General features: G+C 53.3%; 1 protein-coding gene across 2 annotated transcripts; it reads right to left on the bottom strand.

Moving 5' to 3' along the window:
- Positions 1-2,955: 2,955 nt before the first annotated feature.
- Positions 2,956-15,748, bottom strand: TEX22 (testis expressed 22). Of its 2 annotated transcripts, none has more exons than XM_063090991.1 (5): positions 15,711-15,748; positions 15,462-15,536; positions 14,781-14,976; positions 3,283-3,411; positions 2,956-3,135 (listed from the first exon to the last, which is right to left on the bottom strand). In XM_063090991.1, exons 3-5 carry the CDS (start codon positions 14,934-14,936, stop codon positions 2,956-2,958), a joined length of 465 nt encoding a protein of 154 aa, XP_062947061.1. In that variant the 5' UTR covers positions 14,937-14,976; positions 15,462-15,536; positions 15,711-15,748. The 2 variants fall into 2 exon arrangements, with proteins under 2 accessions (XP_062947061.1, XP_062947062.1); XM_063090992.1 differs by lacking the exons at positions 2,956-3,135; positions 3,283-3,411 and adding exons at positions 12,551-13,309; positions 14,519-14,570.
- Between the last annotated feature and the right edge of the window lie 2,311 nt (positions 15,749-18,059).

Here is an 18,059-nt window from a genome sequence, read left to right as displayed (position 1 = left end):
GATGCCGTGAGACTTTGGCCAGGGCCCCAGGCTACTCGTCCAGGACCCTTCCCATTTCCAAGCCTGCCTCTCCAGCCTCCCCTGGATTCCACATGCCGTCAAGACCCTTCAGCTTGTCCTAGGATGGCCCACCCTGGCTGCTGAGTGAACCCCTCCCTACTCATCCTGAGATAGCTTTTGCTCACATTGTCCCCGGCCTCCTCAGACCTTCCTCTGTTCCAAGGTTTCCCAGCCTGCTTGTGGGGGACCTTCCTGTGCACTGGGATCTTGAGCAGCACCCCGGCCCCTCCTGCCACACACCAGCAGCAGCCTGTGGAAGACAGAATGCTCCCCCTCCCCCAAAGATGCCCACATTCTAATTCCCAGGACCTGCAAGTATGCTAGGCTACATGGCAAAGGGGAATTAAGGTCGCTAACCAGTTGATCCTAAAATGGGGAGATTATTCTGGATGGTCTAGATGGGTCCTGTGTAATGACAAGGGTCTTTTTTTTTTTTTAAAGATGACCAGTAAGGGGATCTTAACCCTTGACTTGGTGTTGTCAGCACCACGCTCTCCCAAGTGATCTAACCGGCCATCCCTATATAGGGATCCGAACCCGGGGCCTTGGTGTTATCAGCACCGCACTCTCCCAGTGAGCCACTGGCTGGCCCTATGACAAGGGTCTTTAAATGTGCAAGAGGGAGGCAGAGAGAGGCAGAAGGGAGGTGAGTGCAGGACAGGGCCAGAAAGCTGGCTCTGAAGATGGAAGAAGGGCCATGAGCCACAGAATGTGGGCAGCCTCTCGAAGCTGGAAATGGACAGGACAGGGACTGTCCCCCGGGCCTCCAGGAGGCACACAGGTCTGCCAACACTTTGAATGTAGCCCAGTGAGACCCACTTTGGACTTTTACAGAATTTAGCTAATAAATTTGTTTTAAAACACTAAATTTGTTACAGCAGCAATAGAAAACTAATACACCCTCAACTGTGACAACCAAAACTGTCTCCAGGCACTGCCACCTGTTTGGTGGCACCATGTTTTATTGGAGAGGGCCCCATACTTGGTGCCAGTCCCCACTGAGAGGTGAAGCTCACTCTCAAGGTGAATCGGGCTGGCCCTGTGGCCACGTTAACCACCAGGAGGCAGCAGATGGGTGCTGGGCCAGCTCTGGGTGGCGGCCCTAAGAGGCCCTGAGCCTTTGGCTGCTGCTGCTGTGATGGGGATGTTACCTGTGGGGGAGGCCCAAGGAGAGGAGAGGCTGGCCATCCCAGCATCTCAGGCCACCACCATGACTGCAGCTTCAGGGGATACCCATGTGAGACCAGGAGAACCCACCAGTCACTAGAGACGATAACATGGAGCCCTTAAAGCTACTCAGCGCAGAGAATTTCACAGTGCTGGTCACCTCTATGGTAACTGTTTACCATTTGGCTTCCACTCTGCACCATGAGCACCTGAGGAGAGGGGCAGGACTCACCTATATCTTACTGTTCAGCATGGAACCTGGCTCAGAGTACCCCACCCCCCACTTCACCATCAGCAGCCTCTGAGAGGGAGCGAGAGGGGGAGGGATCATGATGTCCCCCAGGGTCCAGCCCAAACCTCATCTACACCCTTAGGACAACCTCCTCCAGTCCCTTTGGCTCTGTGGTCTGCCCTCCACCCACCCTAGGGATGCTGAGAAATGCAGAAGGTCCCTAGGGTGGACAAAATTACATTCTGGGGGACTCCAGAGAGAACTAGCTGTGTGATCCTGGAAGGCTTCCTGGAGGAGGCAGAAGCAGAGAACAGGAGTCAGGCTGCAGCCGCAGTGTACAGAGGCAGCAGGTGGGTGACAGTGTGGTCAGGTCCGCATCTCAGCAGGGCTCTGGGAGCAGGATTGCCAGCCTAGTGGGAGTCCAGGTGGCTGCTTGGCCCTGGTGGCTGCCCTCACCCAATCTAGAATTGATCCCTTCATCTTGCCCAAAAGCCCCCTCCTCCCAGCCGCCACCACACAGAAGACTAGTCACACCCTGTCACTGAGTCCACGGGACCTTGCCCTCCACCACTGCTGTCCTGCCAGCCCCCATCCCAAGCAGCTTGGTCTCCCCGAAACACAGACGTGCCTTGTCACCCCCAAACCAGAACCTCCTTCAGGCCCCACAATCTTGAGCCAAACGCAGCCACCACTGCAGGCCCAGGGCCTAGTGGCCACTTCTCCAGCCAGCTCCTCACAGCTACCTCAGGCCCTCTGCCCACACTACCTTCTCAGCCCTTGTCCACCACCACATTCAGTGGCCAGAGGCCAGAAGGCCTCCTTTGGTGAGGGCCCCTCATTGGATCCCTGGCCCTGGCTGCCTCCACCACAGCATCACCCCTGGGTCATGTGTGCCCATCTGGGCCTTCAGAGGCAGGACCCAATGTGAGACCTCTTTGGTGCCTCCAGGGCTGGGCGGGCACCAGGACCCAGGCAGTTCCTTACATGGAAGCTGCCCCAAGACTTCTGATACCCATCTCACCACCTGGTGCAGGCAGGTGTCCAATTCCCGAGCCCAGGACCCTTGCCCAGGCGGGCAAGGCACTGAGTCATGACCCAGAGCCTGCTGGTGGGGCTTGTGTGGGAATCCCTGCCCTCCCAGGCCACCCAAAGGAGTTTGTCCCCAGGATGCTGGCCATGCCAGTGTGAGCAGCTTCCACATTAAGTGAGGCCCGGGCTATATCCCACCTTCCTCCTGTTCACCCAGAGCCCCAGACCCCTCCAGTAGCCTCTTCAAGCTGGGCAGGGTCAGGGAACCCCTCCCCTACGCGGTTTCCAACAGCAGGGAGCCAGGACCCAGCCCTCAAGAGAGAGCAGCGTGTCCTGAGACGGGTCCTCCTGGCCTGTTTTCTCATCCGTGGGTGGGTCGTGACTTTGCACCTCGGATCCCAGCGGCTGCCCCTTAGGACCCCCAAGTAAAGGTGCTGGAAGTCAGTCACACTGGCTGAGTGAGGCTCTTAGGAGGGGCGTGACCTCGAGGCCCAGGCCTTCAAAGTCGCGTTCTGCCAGAAGGGCGTGCTCCGGGCCAGGAAGGCCTGGAACGCATTGGTGGACTCCACGGACCTCAGCGGGTGGGGCAGGAGCACGTCCCTGTCCACGTCTTCGGACACCAGCTGGGCCACGATCTGCACGATGTCCTGCGGGCGACAGCGGATTAGGGGGCCGCACAGGGAGGGGTGGGGACAAAGGTGGGATCAGGGAGGGCCAAGTGGGGCCGAGGTGGGGGCGGGGGAGCCCGGGGGGCGGGGCGCGGCGGGGAGGGGCCCGGGCTCCGCGCCACGCACCCTGCGAGGGTTGGAGGCCGCGGCAGCGCCCGGCCTCTCCCCGCCGTCCAGCGCGGCCAGCCGCCGGCGCTCGTCGATGCTGACGCTCCAGTGGCGGCCCGGGTTCCTGCGCTGCGGCGGCTCGCTCACCTGCGGGGACAGGGCAGCGGGTCCCGCGCCGGCTCGCTCCCCTTCGCCCTTGCCCAGCCCGCGCGGACCCCCGTCTCTCCCTGCGGCTGGGGCGGGGCCGCCGTGTAAAGCACAGTCAGCGCCAGCCTCCCCTTCCCCGCACGAGCTCCCAGCGCGGGCGCGCGGCTTTGCACGGCGGCTCTGTACCTGGACACCGCCTCCCAGCACCTGTCGGGAGGCACAGCCGCTCCGTTGGGAGCCTCCAGGATGGCGCGACTCGGGGGCAGCTCCACGCCGCCCCCACCCCCACAGCCCCTCCTAACACGCTCATAGGGAGATTCAGGGGTAAAACAATGCTCGTGAATCCGTAAGACAAAAGAAGAGGCGCCAGCAGAGGAGGGCCACCAACTCGGTACAGGAGACTGGAGAAAGCCGGCAGGAAGCCTGTGGGAGGTCTGCGGGGAGGGCAGAAGTGGGCGGTGCCCATCGCCCTCCGCCCCAACAGGACGATCCCTCCCCCGAGGTGGAACTTTCCAGGCCCTCCGTGAAAGTCTCTCCAGACTCTGCCCAACCAGGGGTCTGCCATTCTGCTACCTCCCAGCTGCGGGGGGGAGGGGGCATGCTACAAATAGGGGATTAATGCAAACTCAAAGGGAAGTCCCCATTCCTCAAAAAGTGAAATTAGAATTACCATATGACCAAGCGATTCCACTTCTGGGTATATACCCAAAGAACTGAAAAGAGGGATGTGAGCAGATACGTGCACACCCACTTTCACAGCAGCACTATTCACAACAGCTGACAGGTGGAGCCGCCCAAGTCTGCAACTCAGGTGTCCAACCGATGAAGAGATAAGCAAAATGTGGCCTGTCCATAAAATGGAATATTATGCCTTAAAAAGGAAGGGAATCCTGACACATGTTGCAACATAGATGAACCTTGATGACATTATGCTGAGGGAAATAAGCCAGGCACAAAAAAGTGTGTACTGTATGACTGCACTTATTTGACCTCCATAGAGTAGTCAAATTCATAGAGATGGAAAGTTAGACTGGTGGGTGCCAGGAGCTGGGGAAGGGGGTAATGGGAAGATGTTGTTTAATGGGTACAGAGTTTCAGATTTGCAAGATGAAAAAGTTCTGGAGGTCTCTTTTACAATAATGTGAATATACTCAACATGACTGACCTGTACTCTTAAAAATGGTGGGCTGGTGGTTAGTTCACTTGGGGGAGCATGGTGCTGATAACACCAAGGCCAAGTCTTCGTGTCCCCCTACCAGCCAGCCGCCAAAAAAAAAAGTTGGTTAAAAAAAGAAACAGAACACTAAGGCCCCGGGTTTGGATCCCTATATAGGGATGGCCGGTTGGCTCACCTGGGAGACCGTGGTGCTGACAACACCAAGCCAAGGGTTAAGATCCCCTTACTGGTCATCTTGTTTTTTTAAAAAAAAAAAAGAAAGAAAAAGAAAAAAGAAAAAAAGTGGAAGTTTGGACACAGAGACACGCACAGAGGGAAGGCAACGTGAAGAGACACAGGGAGCAGACGGCCACCCAAAATTCCTGGGCTGACATCCTCACCTCCAAAAGGATGGTGTTAGGATGTGGGGCCTGTAGGTGGTGGTTAGGTCATAAGGGAGGAACCTCACGATGGGATTGGTGCCCTTATAAAAGGGACCCCAGAACGCTCGTGTACCCCATCCACCATGTGAGGACACAGCTAAAAGATGGCAGTCGATGATCCAGAAAATGGGCCCTCTCTAGACACTGAATCTCTCAGCACTTTGATCTTGGACTCAGCTTCCAGAACCATAAGAAATAAATTTCTGTTTATAAGCCACTCAGGCTATGGTAGTAACACAAACCAACCCAGCTGACTCCTTGATTTTAGGCTTCTAGCCTCCAGAACCGTGAGACAAGAAATTTCTGTTGTTTAAAGGAAACACGGGCCAGCCGTGGCTCACTTGGGAGAGTGTGGTGCTGACAACACCAAGGCCACAATTTCAGATCCCTGTATAGGGATGGGCAGTTGCTCACTGGCTGAGCGTGGTGCTGACAACACCAAGTCAAGGGTTAAGATCCCCTTACCAGTCATCTTAAAAAAAAAAAAAAAAAAAGGACGGAAGGAAGGAAACAAAAACAAAAAAATGAAGTCCTGAGCCCTCCTCCCATTGCACCAAGAGCAGTGGCTGGCTAACTTATTCTGCCCACGCGCCCACACCTGCCCCAACACAGGGAAGATTTCTTTTCTGGGGAAAATGACCAGCCAACAGCAGAAGCATACAGACACGAGAGCCAGGGTGCCCCACGCGGATCACGCCACAGAAGCATGACCGTGGAGGAGCCCCACCCAGGCGCACACAGCACTCAGGGACCAGCAGCATCTGAGAAAGCCTCTGACATGAAAAACAGAACCCAGAAAACCAGCCGGGGATAAAAGAAACTCAAAGGAGAGACAGAAATTACAGAGCAGAAGAAAACAAGCCTACACTGTCCCTGTTCTTGGAGGTAAGATGCATCCATGAAACACGAGGAGGAGGATGTGGATAGCACCACCCAGAAAACAAGAATGAGCCCTTTAAACTTAAAAATGTGACATCAAAATTAAAAGTTCCCTAGGAGGTGTGGTAGATTGCGATTCCTACTTCTTAACCCCTTCCTGTGACAGGATTTAGACCTCCCCCTTTAATACGTGGCTTTACAGTGTTTCCACTGAGATCTGTTCTCCTGCCCCGTAGCTGGTGTTCACACAGCAGGTGCTTTACACATACCTGTGTGCGACGATGGCCCTCCCATGTCTCTGCCATCAGACGTGAGAACAGTGTGCCGTGGGGAGACCTCCAAGAGTGAGGGGCATGGAGAAGACTCGCAAACTCTGCCCACCTCAGACCCATGAGCAGAACACACAACAAAGCTCACAGTGTGTCAGTGGAATTCTGGAGTTTGCTAGAGCATCATGCCAGCAAATACTGTCTAATATAGAGGACTGGAAACAAAGTGCAGAAAGCTAAGACAGAAAACAGGTAAGAAAACATGAGAAAATTGGAGAATCAATTCTGTAGGTCCAACATCCAATGAATACAATTTTGAGGAAGAGAGAGAAAGTAAACACATGCACACGCATGCACATGCACTTCCCAGAGATGAGGGGAACGAGGCTCCAGACTGAAAGGGCCTACATAGGACCATGAAAGGAAACAGACCCTCATATTACAGTGACATTTCTGAACACTGGCAAGAGAAGGGAGATCTTAAAAACTGGCAAGAGGAGGGGGATCCTAAAAGAGAAAAAAAACAGGGCACCTAGGAAGCTGCAGGAGGCCACGTGGCTCAGGGCATTGCACAGTGGCACCGAGAGCTAGAAGGCAATGGCAGGAGGCTGTGAAAATCCCAAAGGAAGGTTATTTCCCACCTAGAATCTTTACTCAACCAAAGCATCATTCAGGCGTGGAGGTAGAATAAAGATATTTTCACATCTTTATTTTTAAATTTTTATCGCCCCCAATTTTCACATTATTAAAGTCCCCAAAATGTTAACATCCTCTGAACCCTTTCAGAGGAAGCTGCTAGATGATACATTCCACACAAAAAAGGGAGTGAAGTGAGAAATACAAAAACAGGGCCCAGGAAACGGGATCCTGCAGACAGGAGACAGGGAGGTGGGGAGAGGCCGGCCTCCAGCAAGGGGCTCCTGGAAGACCTGCTGGGTTTGGCTGTCTGTGCAAGGAGTGTCACGGGTGTGCTGGAAAGTTTGGGAAAGAATTAATAATCAGTTCTAGAAAATGGAGAAAGAGGAAGAGGCGGAGGAGAAGGAGGGGACATAATCATTACCTCCAGGTAAAACGAAAAGCTGTACAGGAAAGGAAATCTCATCATACCATGGCCGGTGTCTCAGCTGCAGTAGATACCAGTCACTGTGGAGCCAGCATTGGATGCTGATCTAACTAAAAAGCACGAAGTATGATGTAGCCTTAGCAGTCGGGTGGGGAAAGGGGAGTGTGTATGGTGGGACGTAAGGGTGCTAAATCCTTAGTCTCCACGGTGGAAACGGACCGAATCTAAAATTGAGAAATCAAGCAGCAGCAGCCTAAGTGGCAAGCACGCTCTTTTGTCACACATGCAGTAGGACACCTACCAGACTTGAAAGCGGTGGGCTTTGGGCATGCTGCTCTAAACTACATCCATGTATATTTTAATAATAGTTACATGAGATTAAAACATGAAGATCAAGTAATTAATAAGTGATCTGGCAGACATAGGAGAACAGGCATGGAACCTTTAACCCACAGAGAATCCATGTTCTTACCAAACTACTGGAGTGTTCTCATAAGTTGGCCATGCTTTAGGACACATACAAAGCAGACCTCCCAAAGCACAACAAAACCCCACACAGCGCAGTTGTGCACCTACAAAGCAAAATGATTAGAAACCAATAACAAAACACTCCTATTGATGTGGACATTCCAAAACACCCTCCTAGTTTTTTTTTTCTTGTTTGTTTTTTGAGGCTGGCCAGTACAGGGATCTGAACCCCTGGCCCACCCCTCTAATCGACTCCTGAGTGAAAAAGAAAATCAAGGCAAACTCCAGTGTATTCACAGAAATGAGCGAGAGCAGGACACATCAAACCTGTGAGGGGTGGCCAAAGCCATCCTCTGAAGACAATCTGAAGCTTTAAATGCATCGTTAGAAAAAAGCCCCCAAACGATGACCACGTAAATCACTGGAGAAGCTAGAAAAAGAACAGAAATTCACCAAAAGTTTAAAGATGAAATTAGGAAAGACTTACGAATAAATCAAGATGAAAAAATGGTGGCCCAGGATCACAAACATCCACAGAGGGATTCTCTGGAGGACCAGAAGGACGGGAACAGCCTTTCCTCACATCCAGCCGCACACACACTCCTCTTCCCTGCTTTTCCCAACTTTTTCATGTTTAGTGTCCATTTAGTTTCTTAAGAACTGCAGGTCACAGACTTTATCCACTTTTCTACTCAGTTTTTAAAAGTTTTTTTATTGCTTTTAAGCATCTTCTCATGGATTCTGGTTGGTGAACATTTGAATGTTATAAAGATTACAAGTATTTTCTTCCAGACTGTCATTTAACATTTTTGTGTCTTTGATTGCATCACATTTTAAAAACTCTGCAGTCAGATTTGTCAGGCTTTTCCTCATTGAAACCTTTTGTGTTCAGCCTAAGAAAGGCATTTCTCACTCCGAGATTCTAAATATTACTCTTACATTTTCTCCCAGTGCTTCTGTGGTTTGAGATTAATATTTAGTGTGTGCATGTGTTTTGTGAGAGGCAGGAGCTGTACTTTACCACTTTCTAAATGGATAGCCAATCACCCCACTACCACTTATTGAAAAATCTTTCAGATCTTCATACCGGCCAGCTGCCAGGGAGGGAGGCAGGAGAGGAGGAAGGAAGGAAGATGTATTTCCCCACTGCTCTGAAATGCCATGCTGAGCATAAATTAAATTCCCACATTTATCAAGGGCCGATTTCCAGACTATCTGTCCTACATTGTGGATGTGTTTGCCACCTTCTGTCCCAAAAGCACACAAAGACTTGCTCTTATTTTGCAAAATTGTTACATGGTTTCTTTTCCGAGTAAAATATAAAAACATCTTTATTTTTTCAAATTATATTTTTATGAGAATATTAGAAATATGTGGTTTACCTTTGCATGTTTTTGAACTCTGAATAAACAAAGCCACATGGCATGGATAATTTTGTCATTTGTTTCTTTCACTTAAGAATATGTGCATTGGGCTGGCTGGTTAGCTCAGTTGGTTACAGCACAGCCCTGTAACACAAACATCACAGGTTCAGATTGCTGTCCCGGCCAGCCACGCCCCCCCCCCCCCAAAAAGGAGTATGTCTAGTTAGGTGTGCACTTGCTTTTGGGTGTAGTTGGCATCCATGCAATCAAATTCCAAAACCCAGAGTGCGTTTGCTGAGTTTGACAGCAAAACACTATGTGAACTGATGTGAGGTTGTGGACTGGAACATTCTTGTGTTTCACTCCACACACATTCACGTGTCTATGGCTGGATTTGGTTGTTTTAATCCGCTCTGATGAGGTCTGTCTTTTGACTGGAACATTTAGTTGAGTTTCATTTACTGGATTAACTGACGTATTGGTGGTCACCACTGCTGCCACAGCTGTGCTTCCTGGCTGGCCACCTTTGTACTTCTCTGTCCTCTCTGCCTACTCCTGGGTCAGCTGTGCACTCTTTCCGTTCCGTTCCATTGTCCCCTGCACTTGGTCAGACATGGCTTTCTTGCTGTTCTTTTGGTGTCACCACGGCATGCATGCAAACTCATCAAAGTCAAAAGTTGACAACACATCTCCATCCCCTTTCAAACACCACAGGGACCCTGGAAAACTGTGGCTCCATCGCAGGCACCATCCTTGGGTTTATGCGGCTGCAGGTGGGCTCATGAGTGCCGCCCCGGGCTCTCCGAGTGAGCAGTGTCCAGCGACTGCCCGGGCCCATCATGCTGGCTTTGGTTCACCTGTGTGTTTCCTTTCTCCACGTCCCTCGTTCCTCATCCATTTCAGACCTTCTACCTGAGATACTTACTGTTAGAGGTCCATTCTTCAGGACTGAGGAGACAGTTCACTAGGGGCAAATTCTCTTCACTTATTTCGCGCTCTTCATAAAATATATTTTTGCTCCGCATAAGCTTCAGGGTTGACCCGTTTTCTCTCGTGCACACGTGATGCTGTCAACTGCAGCGAGCAGCTGCCTGCCAGCCTCGCGCTGCTCCTTTTAGGGATGTCTTTCCTCTCTGATGCTTCTGAGAGCCTGATCTCTGATATCCTACGATGGGTCTAGCAATACAATCCTTTTATTTATTCTGCAGGGAATTTGTTGGGCCTTCAGGAGTACAGTCTAAATATCGTCAGTATCCAAGATGACACCAAGGGTCCCTACCTCCTGGTGTTCAAGCCTGCTGCGGCTGGAACTTAATCCCCAAAGTGGTATTTGAAAGGTGGGCCTTTAACAGATGACTGGATTGTGAAGACTGGGCCCTCGTGGATGGATCAGTGGGTTATCAGAGAGCAGACCAGGGGCTTTATAAGGAGAAGGAGAACCACGTTGACACACACTCTTGCTCAGCCCTCAACGTGTGACACCCACGTCGCTGTGGGACCCTGCAGAGAGAGACCAGACCCAAACAAGGCCCTCACCAGATGCACCCCCGGAACCCTGGACTTCCAGCCTCCAAAACTGTAAGAAATAAATCTCATTTTCTCATAAATCACCTGGGTGAAAGTGTTCCATTATCAGCAACAGAAAACAGACTAATGCAATGTCCTCGTGTCACCCTCACCCATGTTAAGTGTAACCAGAGTGCAGTGCAAATGACAGGGCATGCCTTCCAAGGCTCTTCTGCAGCTCCCATCTCACCCTCTCCAGCCACTCGCTCTGGGGAAGCTGGCTACCACATTGTGAGGACACTCAAGCTACCCTGGAGAGAGGCTGCCGTGAGGAGCTGAGGCCTCCTGCCAGCAGCTAGCACTGACTTGCCAGCCAGGTGAGGGAGCCACCATGCATGCAGTCTCCAGCCTTACCCAGGCTTTCCAATGATGGTAGCTCTGACTGACATCTTGACCGTAATCTCCTGAGAGATCCCAAGCCAAAGACACCCAGCTTAGCAGCTCCCATATTCCTGACTTTCAGAACTTGGGACAAAAATTCTCGTTACTGTTTTAAGCAGCGAAGTTTTAGGGAAATGTGTTATGCACCAATGGATGACTGCTGTGGACTGACTGTCCCCTCCAAACTCACTGAAGCTTAAATTGTGTCCCCCAAATCCCAGGTATTGGTAACTTGGCCTTCACTGTGACAGTGTTGAGAGGGTGGGAAATCCTATTGTGATGATTGGAAGGTGGGGCCTTGGGGAGGTGATTGGATTGTAAGGGTCACGCCATAGTTCATGGTCATGGTTCCGAGGGCTTTAAAAGGAGAGCACGTGAGAGTCTGATTCTACCATCTAGTAATGTGACACCCAGTGTCGCTGAAGCCACCACCAAGGAAGACGCTCACTAGATGTGTTCCCTGGATTTTGGACTACCCAGCATCCGAAACTGTCAGCAATAAATATTGTTTCTTTATAAATTACCCAGTTCCAGGTATTTTGCTATAAGTAACAGAAACAGACTATCACAATAACTAATATGCTGCCAAAAACACTGTGCACACTTAGAATAAAATTTTGAAGATTCATGAAAAGTTTGTTTTTTTAAAAAAACAGGGATTGCACTAAATTTTCTGGGGGAAACTTGGCAGGTTTAAAAACAGTAAATCTGCCCACCCAGTAATATGATGCACATTTCCAAGAGGTGTTCTATACGTTATCTGGTAACATTTTAACGTGTTCTTCACATAGGTATTAAACAAGAGTGGATTTATTTCTAAGGACTTCATAGTTTCTGCTGCTAAAGTGAATGGGGTCTTTTTCCATTACATCTTCTGGTTGGTTATTTTTAGTGTACTGAAAAATGGTTAAGTTTTGAATGGTGATCATATACCCAAACTTCCTCTTTTATCCGTGCTCATATTTCTTTAAATTGGCTTGTATGGATTTTCTAGGTGGAAGATCTATTAGCTGTGAATAGTGATCATCTCATTTCTTCTTTTTAGATGCTTATGCCACATTTCATTTTCTCGACTTACTGAACAGGGTCCAATTTCTGGCACACTATTTGATTATCATGGTGACAGCAGGCATCCTTATCTGCTTGTGCGTCTAATGGAAACACTCTGTTGACATTCACTGTAGGCTTGAGAGTTCCCTTCGTAAGGTCACAGAGACATCCATCTCTTCCAACCTTGTCTAAAATCTATAGGTTTTGATATTTCTTTTGTTTTTAAGGGAAGGTACTGGAATTTATTAACATTATTTTCAACATCTATTGAGATAACCATGGTTTTCTACCTTTTGTTAATGTATAGATTTCTTTTTTTTTTTTTTTTTTTTTTTTAACATAAAGATGACCAGTAAGGGGATCTCAGCCCTTGACTTGGTGTTGTCAGCACCACGCTCTCCGAAGTGAGCAACCAGCCATGTCTATGTAGGGATCCGAACCCGTAGCCTTGGTATTATCAGCACCACACTCTCCCGAGTGAGCCACAGGCCGGCCCCTACTTTATAGATTTCTAAATTCCTTTGTCCTTGGGTTACAACTTTCCTTTATATATATACAACTTCACTTATCCAATACGTATTCATTGAGCACTTACCATGTGCCAGGTGTGCTCCTAGGCACTAGGGACAGACTGCGAACAGCAGACCCAAGCTCCTGCTCCCCTGGCAGTGGGATTGCATGTGGGCACATCATAAGAGTGGTGACATTGGCCTTGAGATGCTGCTGGATTCAGTTTACTGTTTATTCAGCATTTCTCAGTCCATGCCCACAGTTAGATCGGCACGTCTTCCTTTTTTTTTCCTGTTTTGCCTCTCCTCCTCTTCCCTGGCACTGGCATCAGGGTGATGCCAACTCCACACAAGAAGTGGCTCTGAGCAGTTTAAATCCCATCAACGGCTATGACTTGGTGATTACACTGGATTATAAAATGCTTTCAGGAGTCTCTCTGTGGTTCCAGTTTCTCTGTAACTTTCTGGGGTGCTTTAAAGTTTCCCTCAAATAGGTTTTGATTATTTCCTGTTACCTTTATTGCTGCTGTCAAAGGTAAACTGGTCTTTTTCACTTGTTTATCTTCTAGAGCCTGTTGTTTATATCTACAAAAGCTACTGATTTCTGTGCAGTCTTTGGTACCCTCTTCCTGAACCTGCTTACTGTATGTGGATTCCAGCCGATTCTCCTGGATTGACCAGGACAGACGGTCACATTGCCTGCAAGTGGTGCCGACTTCAAATGTCTGGAGCTCCTTGGCCATTCATTCACTTTTAAAGGGGAGGATGAAGAATGCATTAACCACGTGGGGCTTGGGGCAGGGCTTGGTGGCCAGCGAAACCTCATGCAGTGACGCCCTGTCCCCAAACCAAACTTGGGAGTCGTGGAGATGTGTCTGCGCCCCCTTCTTGCCCTCAGCCACCAACCCATCTCCTCTACTGCTGGGTCCTTCATCCCTGCTCTCCTGCCTCAGCTTCATCCCCCATCCCCCATCCCCCACAGCTGCCGGTCCATCTCCTGGAGCTGCAAATATGGCCTGGTCACCCCTGCCCAAGAGCCACTCTGCCCCTCCATCCTTGCAGGAGAAGATAAGTCTAACACATCCTCCCCCTGCATCCCCATGTCCCTGTCCCTTCAGCCACAGCGCCCTGTGGTCCTTCCCAGGATGGAAGCCTGTACCTCGTGTCCCTCCTGAGCAGTCCTCACCCCTAACAAGGGACAATTTGGTGTGTTTATGGTCTGCAGCACCTGTCATGAGATACTGGCCTCATGAAAGCCCAGGGTCTGCTGGTTTGATCACTGCGTTGTCCCCAGAACTCAGCATCCAGAGGATGTGACTGGGAAGGCACAAGGTGGTCGCGGTGGGCAGCTTTGGGGACCCACTTTCTTTTTCCGCCACTATTTTATGTAAACCCTTAACCTCGGTGAACACACAGGAAGACATGCGCAGATGCCTAAGCACAAGACTGGATGGGCTCTTCACACTGACCTGGCCCCATGACCAATACCCAGACCAAGAAAGCGCACTGCCAGTGCCTGGGGCCCCTCATGCGCCTGTCCTGTCCAGCCCAGGCCTGCCTGGCCTGGCTTTAGACCTTCCATGTATGTAAAACATGGTGGAGAGGGGATGTCTGGCTTCTTTTGCTCATGGAGCATGCCGGGTCTACAGCAGCTGTGGCCATCAAGTGTCACCACTGTGCATGACCAAGCAAGCTGCTCAGTCCAGCAGTGGGTGGACAGGGGGTTGATTCCAGATTGGGGCTGTCATAAGTACAGCCACTATGGCCCTGCTGTTTTAGTCACGACTTTCCATGACAAATCCTTCCACCAACAGCCAGGTTACCTGGTCGGGAGGGCACTGTGCCTGCTGTGGAGACCCCATTCTCCCTCCCGCTTCACGCCACCCTCCACCTGGGAGTTGGGGGAGTGAGCGCTCTCACCAGAGCACTGGGGAGGGCTGAGGCAGGTGTGTCCCATACCTTCTCCTGGCCTCAGGCAGCTCCTCCAGTGCCCAGCAGAGGCATGCAGCTTCTGGGAGGTAACAGGGGCACAAGTCTAGCTGGGTGCCCGCCGAGGGCTATGGGGAAAAGCCCCCAACTGCAGCATCTGCTGGTGTCAGCCCCACTCAGCCCTCCCCTAAAGCCCCTCCTCCACACCTGCAGCAACCCGCCCACCCCAGAGCCAATTCCTAGAGTATCCAGAGAGGATGGGAGGGTGGCCTCGCCCGCCTCTTTCGCTTACCCAGTCCTGAGTCTGCAGTCCCTGCTGAGCACTGCTCTGGGCACTGGGCTGAGCCCAGGCTGCCGTCCTGCCCAGTGAGGGAGAGGGCTGCCTGAGCTCCGGGGAGAGTGGTGGCTCTGGCTTCTTCCCCAGGGGAGATAGCTTCCTGCTGTCCATCTCCACCCCCAGCAGGCTGCTTGTCTGCACCTCTGGGACTCTGGTGGAAGGAGCAGGGTCGCGTAGGACAGTGTCCCCAAGGCTGCCCGTGTCCCCACAGCTACCTGGGCCCCTCGGACATATGGTGGCAGCGTCAGGCTCTGCTGGGGTCACCTTCCAGCCACTGGCCGGACACTGCTGGGTGGCCTCAGGCCGCTGAGCGGGGTGGTCAGCTCCTCTGGATGGTGTGGGTCCCCTAAATCCTGCTGCCGCTTTCCTTCTAGAGACTGAGGCAGGTGCAGTCCCTCTCTGCCCCTACCCTCCCCGACCCGGTTGCCGGGTGAGTCTTCCGACCTCCCCCTCCACCAGACCCTGGCTCCTTGCCCTTGCCAGCCCCTCAGACCGCTCAAGCCCCGCGGGATCTGCCCTCTGGAACGCTTGTGGCGCGTTCAGTGCCCCGCCTTGCCTGGAACACAGAGGGCACCCGAGCGAAGGAGAGCCCCTAAGCGCCTCCCGCCTCCCTCCGCCCGACGCCTGTGACCTCACCTCGACACGCCTCGACCATACCCCAAGGCCCAGGCCCGGAACCCTGACGCCCGCGCCCTCCCCAGGGGCTCTACGCTGCGGAAGAGTCAGCAGAGGGACGGGGGACAGGAAAGGGTCAGAACACGCAGGGGAGGCGGGGGAGGGGCGGGGGTTAGGGGAGGCACACTGGAGTACGCGGCGCGGGGCGCGGTGTCACGGGGGCGGCACAATGGGGTGGGGGCGGGGGTTAGGGGAGGCACACTGGCGTACGCGGCGCGGCGCGGGCCCACCGCAGCTCCTGGAAGGCCGAGGGGGGCCTCACCCGGAACGTCCTCTCGGGCGGGTCCGCCCTTCCGCCCGCTTCCGGCCCTCGCCGCGCCTGCGCCCCGGCCTCCGTGGGACCCGGGCCCGGCCCTCAGCTCTGGCCTTCCGGGAGCCCCCGCCGCGCCTGCGCCCCGGCCTCCGTGGGACCCGGGCCCGGCCCTGGCCCTCAGCTCTGGCCCTCCGGGACCCCGCGCCGCTTGGGGGGCTCGTCTCGCAGACGCCCGCAACCCCGGGGCCGCGACCCTGGAGCCTCCGGGGGTCTCCAAAGGCGCAGTTTTGAACTTTGGGTTCCCGGCTCCGCACGCCTCGCGATGCCCCAGCCCCGCTGCCCCGGGCCGCGCCCTCCCCCGGCGCGGACGCCGCTTTTCCCTGCGGGGACCTGCGACGGGCGGGCGGAGCGAGAAGCAGCGCACAGCAGACGGCGCGGGCGGGGCGGCCCTCCAGGTTTATTAGTGTCGCATCAGCACCTTGAAGTAGTCCACACGGCCACACGTGACAGATTAGATGTGTTCCGCAGAAAGCTATTTACATTAATCCTGTTTTCCATTAAAAAAAATTAAAACTGGCAACACGTACACCCTAGAAGCCAAACAATGCACAATGAACGTAAGGGGTCTGCAGGAACGCGCAGTGGCGCCCCTTGGCTCACACGGTCAGACTCCAGGGCGCCCCCAAGCCCGGCCCTCAGCCCCCTGCGGGCCCCACACACGAGGGCAGGACAGGTGTGGGGAAGGCGGGCCAGTAGTGTGGGTCCGGCAGCCTGGCCCTTGGAAGAAGTGGTTTTCATGAGGAACGTGTCCGGGAGGAAGGCTAGAGGCACTCAGGTCTTCCCATCTGGGAATAAGGACGGTGCACAAGGCCACCGGCCCCTTGTATAGGGGCCCTCAGCTCTTGCTCAGGGGCCCCTCTCCTTTCCCAGCTCTGGCCCAGGTACGGCCTGCGTGCCCAGAGGAGATGGTGCCCAAGGGGATCAGTGCAGAGTAGGAAGGAGGCAGTGGGCCAGGTTCCAGGGGCTGGCCCCTGCCTGGCCTGGTCAAGGGTGTAGCCTACCCATACCACACCAGAAGATGGTGGCCAGGCCTGAGAAGAACCTGACATTATCTGATGGTGACTGGTGGCTTAACCTTTGAGACTCCGACAGGGCCGAGAACCCCTGCCCCAAGCGGACCACCTCCTGTCCTGCCGGGCCCAGCCACCCCAGGGCCAGGTCCGAGGGAAACACACACCCACCAGCCTCCTCTGCCCTCACGGTTGCACCGCCCGTCAGATGGCTTTGGCTTTTAGTCATCCTTTAAAGGGACAAAGTGCTTTTCCATGTATTCTCAGAACAGCTCCATGAGGTAGGCAGGGGGAATGTCACCACCCCTGTTTAGCCTATGGGGAAAACGAGGCACAGAGGGGTGAGGGCTGCCCAGGGCTCCATCTGTATGCCCTCCCCAGCACAGGGCCTGATGGTGTGGCAGGTGGGCTGTGTGACACTCAGATGCACGTCACACTGACAGCTGGGCTCTGCAGGCAGGTGGGCACAGGGGCCCCCAGCTGCCGGATGAGGGTTCTGCCCGTGTCTTCCCTTGCTTGTGTGTGGATGGAGCCTTGGAACCAGACAGGGAGGCATGTGAGGGGGAGGAGGGCTCCAGGAAAGGGGCTGCCCACAGCCAGGATGGACTGGGATGTCCTCTGTGGCCCCTTATTCTAAAACCTGCTCTGAGGCTACAAAGCTAAGTCCAGGGTGTTTCATCTTCATCTCTTTGTGACCTCTGGGAAAGAAAGCAGAGGAGAAGCAAAACAGAGGCTCTGAAGCCCAGTGGAAGGGTGCACAACACGAGTTTCCCTGTAGCCACAGGAAGATGCTGAGGCCCAGCGGCCTGCGCCCTTCCCCTGGGCAGTGCCTCAGGCTCCTGGTCCTAGGCAAAGCTGAGAGGGGCAAGGAAGGCATTCTGCTTGCAGGCCATCCCCGAGGCCTGTGCCCAGTGGCTGGACCTGCACCCCAAGCCACATCTCTAGCTCCAGGGCCTTCACTTTGGATAGGTGGACCCCCATTCAGACACTGGGGGCACAGATAAGCAGGTAGGTCACAGGTAAGAAAAATGGGCCATCTCTCTTCTCAGCAAGGGCGGGACCCCTTTGTGACTCGGGCCATTGGTTCTGGGCCTGTCCTGCATTTGGCACTGTTTTCTCAGCATAGCCTTGTGCAGTTTTCTATTTTAGGAAATCAGGCCCAGAGCCCCCCAGGGAGCCCACCAGTGTCCCTGGGAGGGCCACAATCTCCAAGGGGGCGGAAGCTGGGTGGGTTCT

The sequence above is a fragment of the Cynocephalus volans genome, chromosome 3 (genome assembly GCF_027409185.1).
Source record: "Cynocephalus volans isolate mCynVol1 chromosome 3, mCynVol1.pri, whole genome shotgun sequence".
NCBI classification, from domain to species: domain Eukaryota; kingdom Metazoa; phylum Chordata; class Mammalia; order Dermoptera; family Cynocephalidae; genus Cynocephalus; species Cynocephalus volans.
The sequence above is the reverse complement of the archived record's forward strand: the minus strand, read 5'-3'. Positions and strand labels throughout refer to the sequence as shown.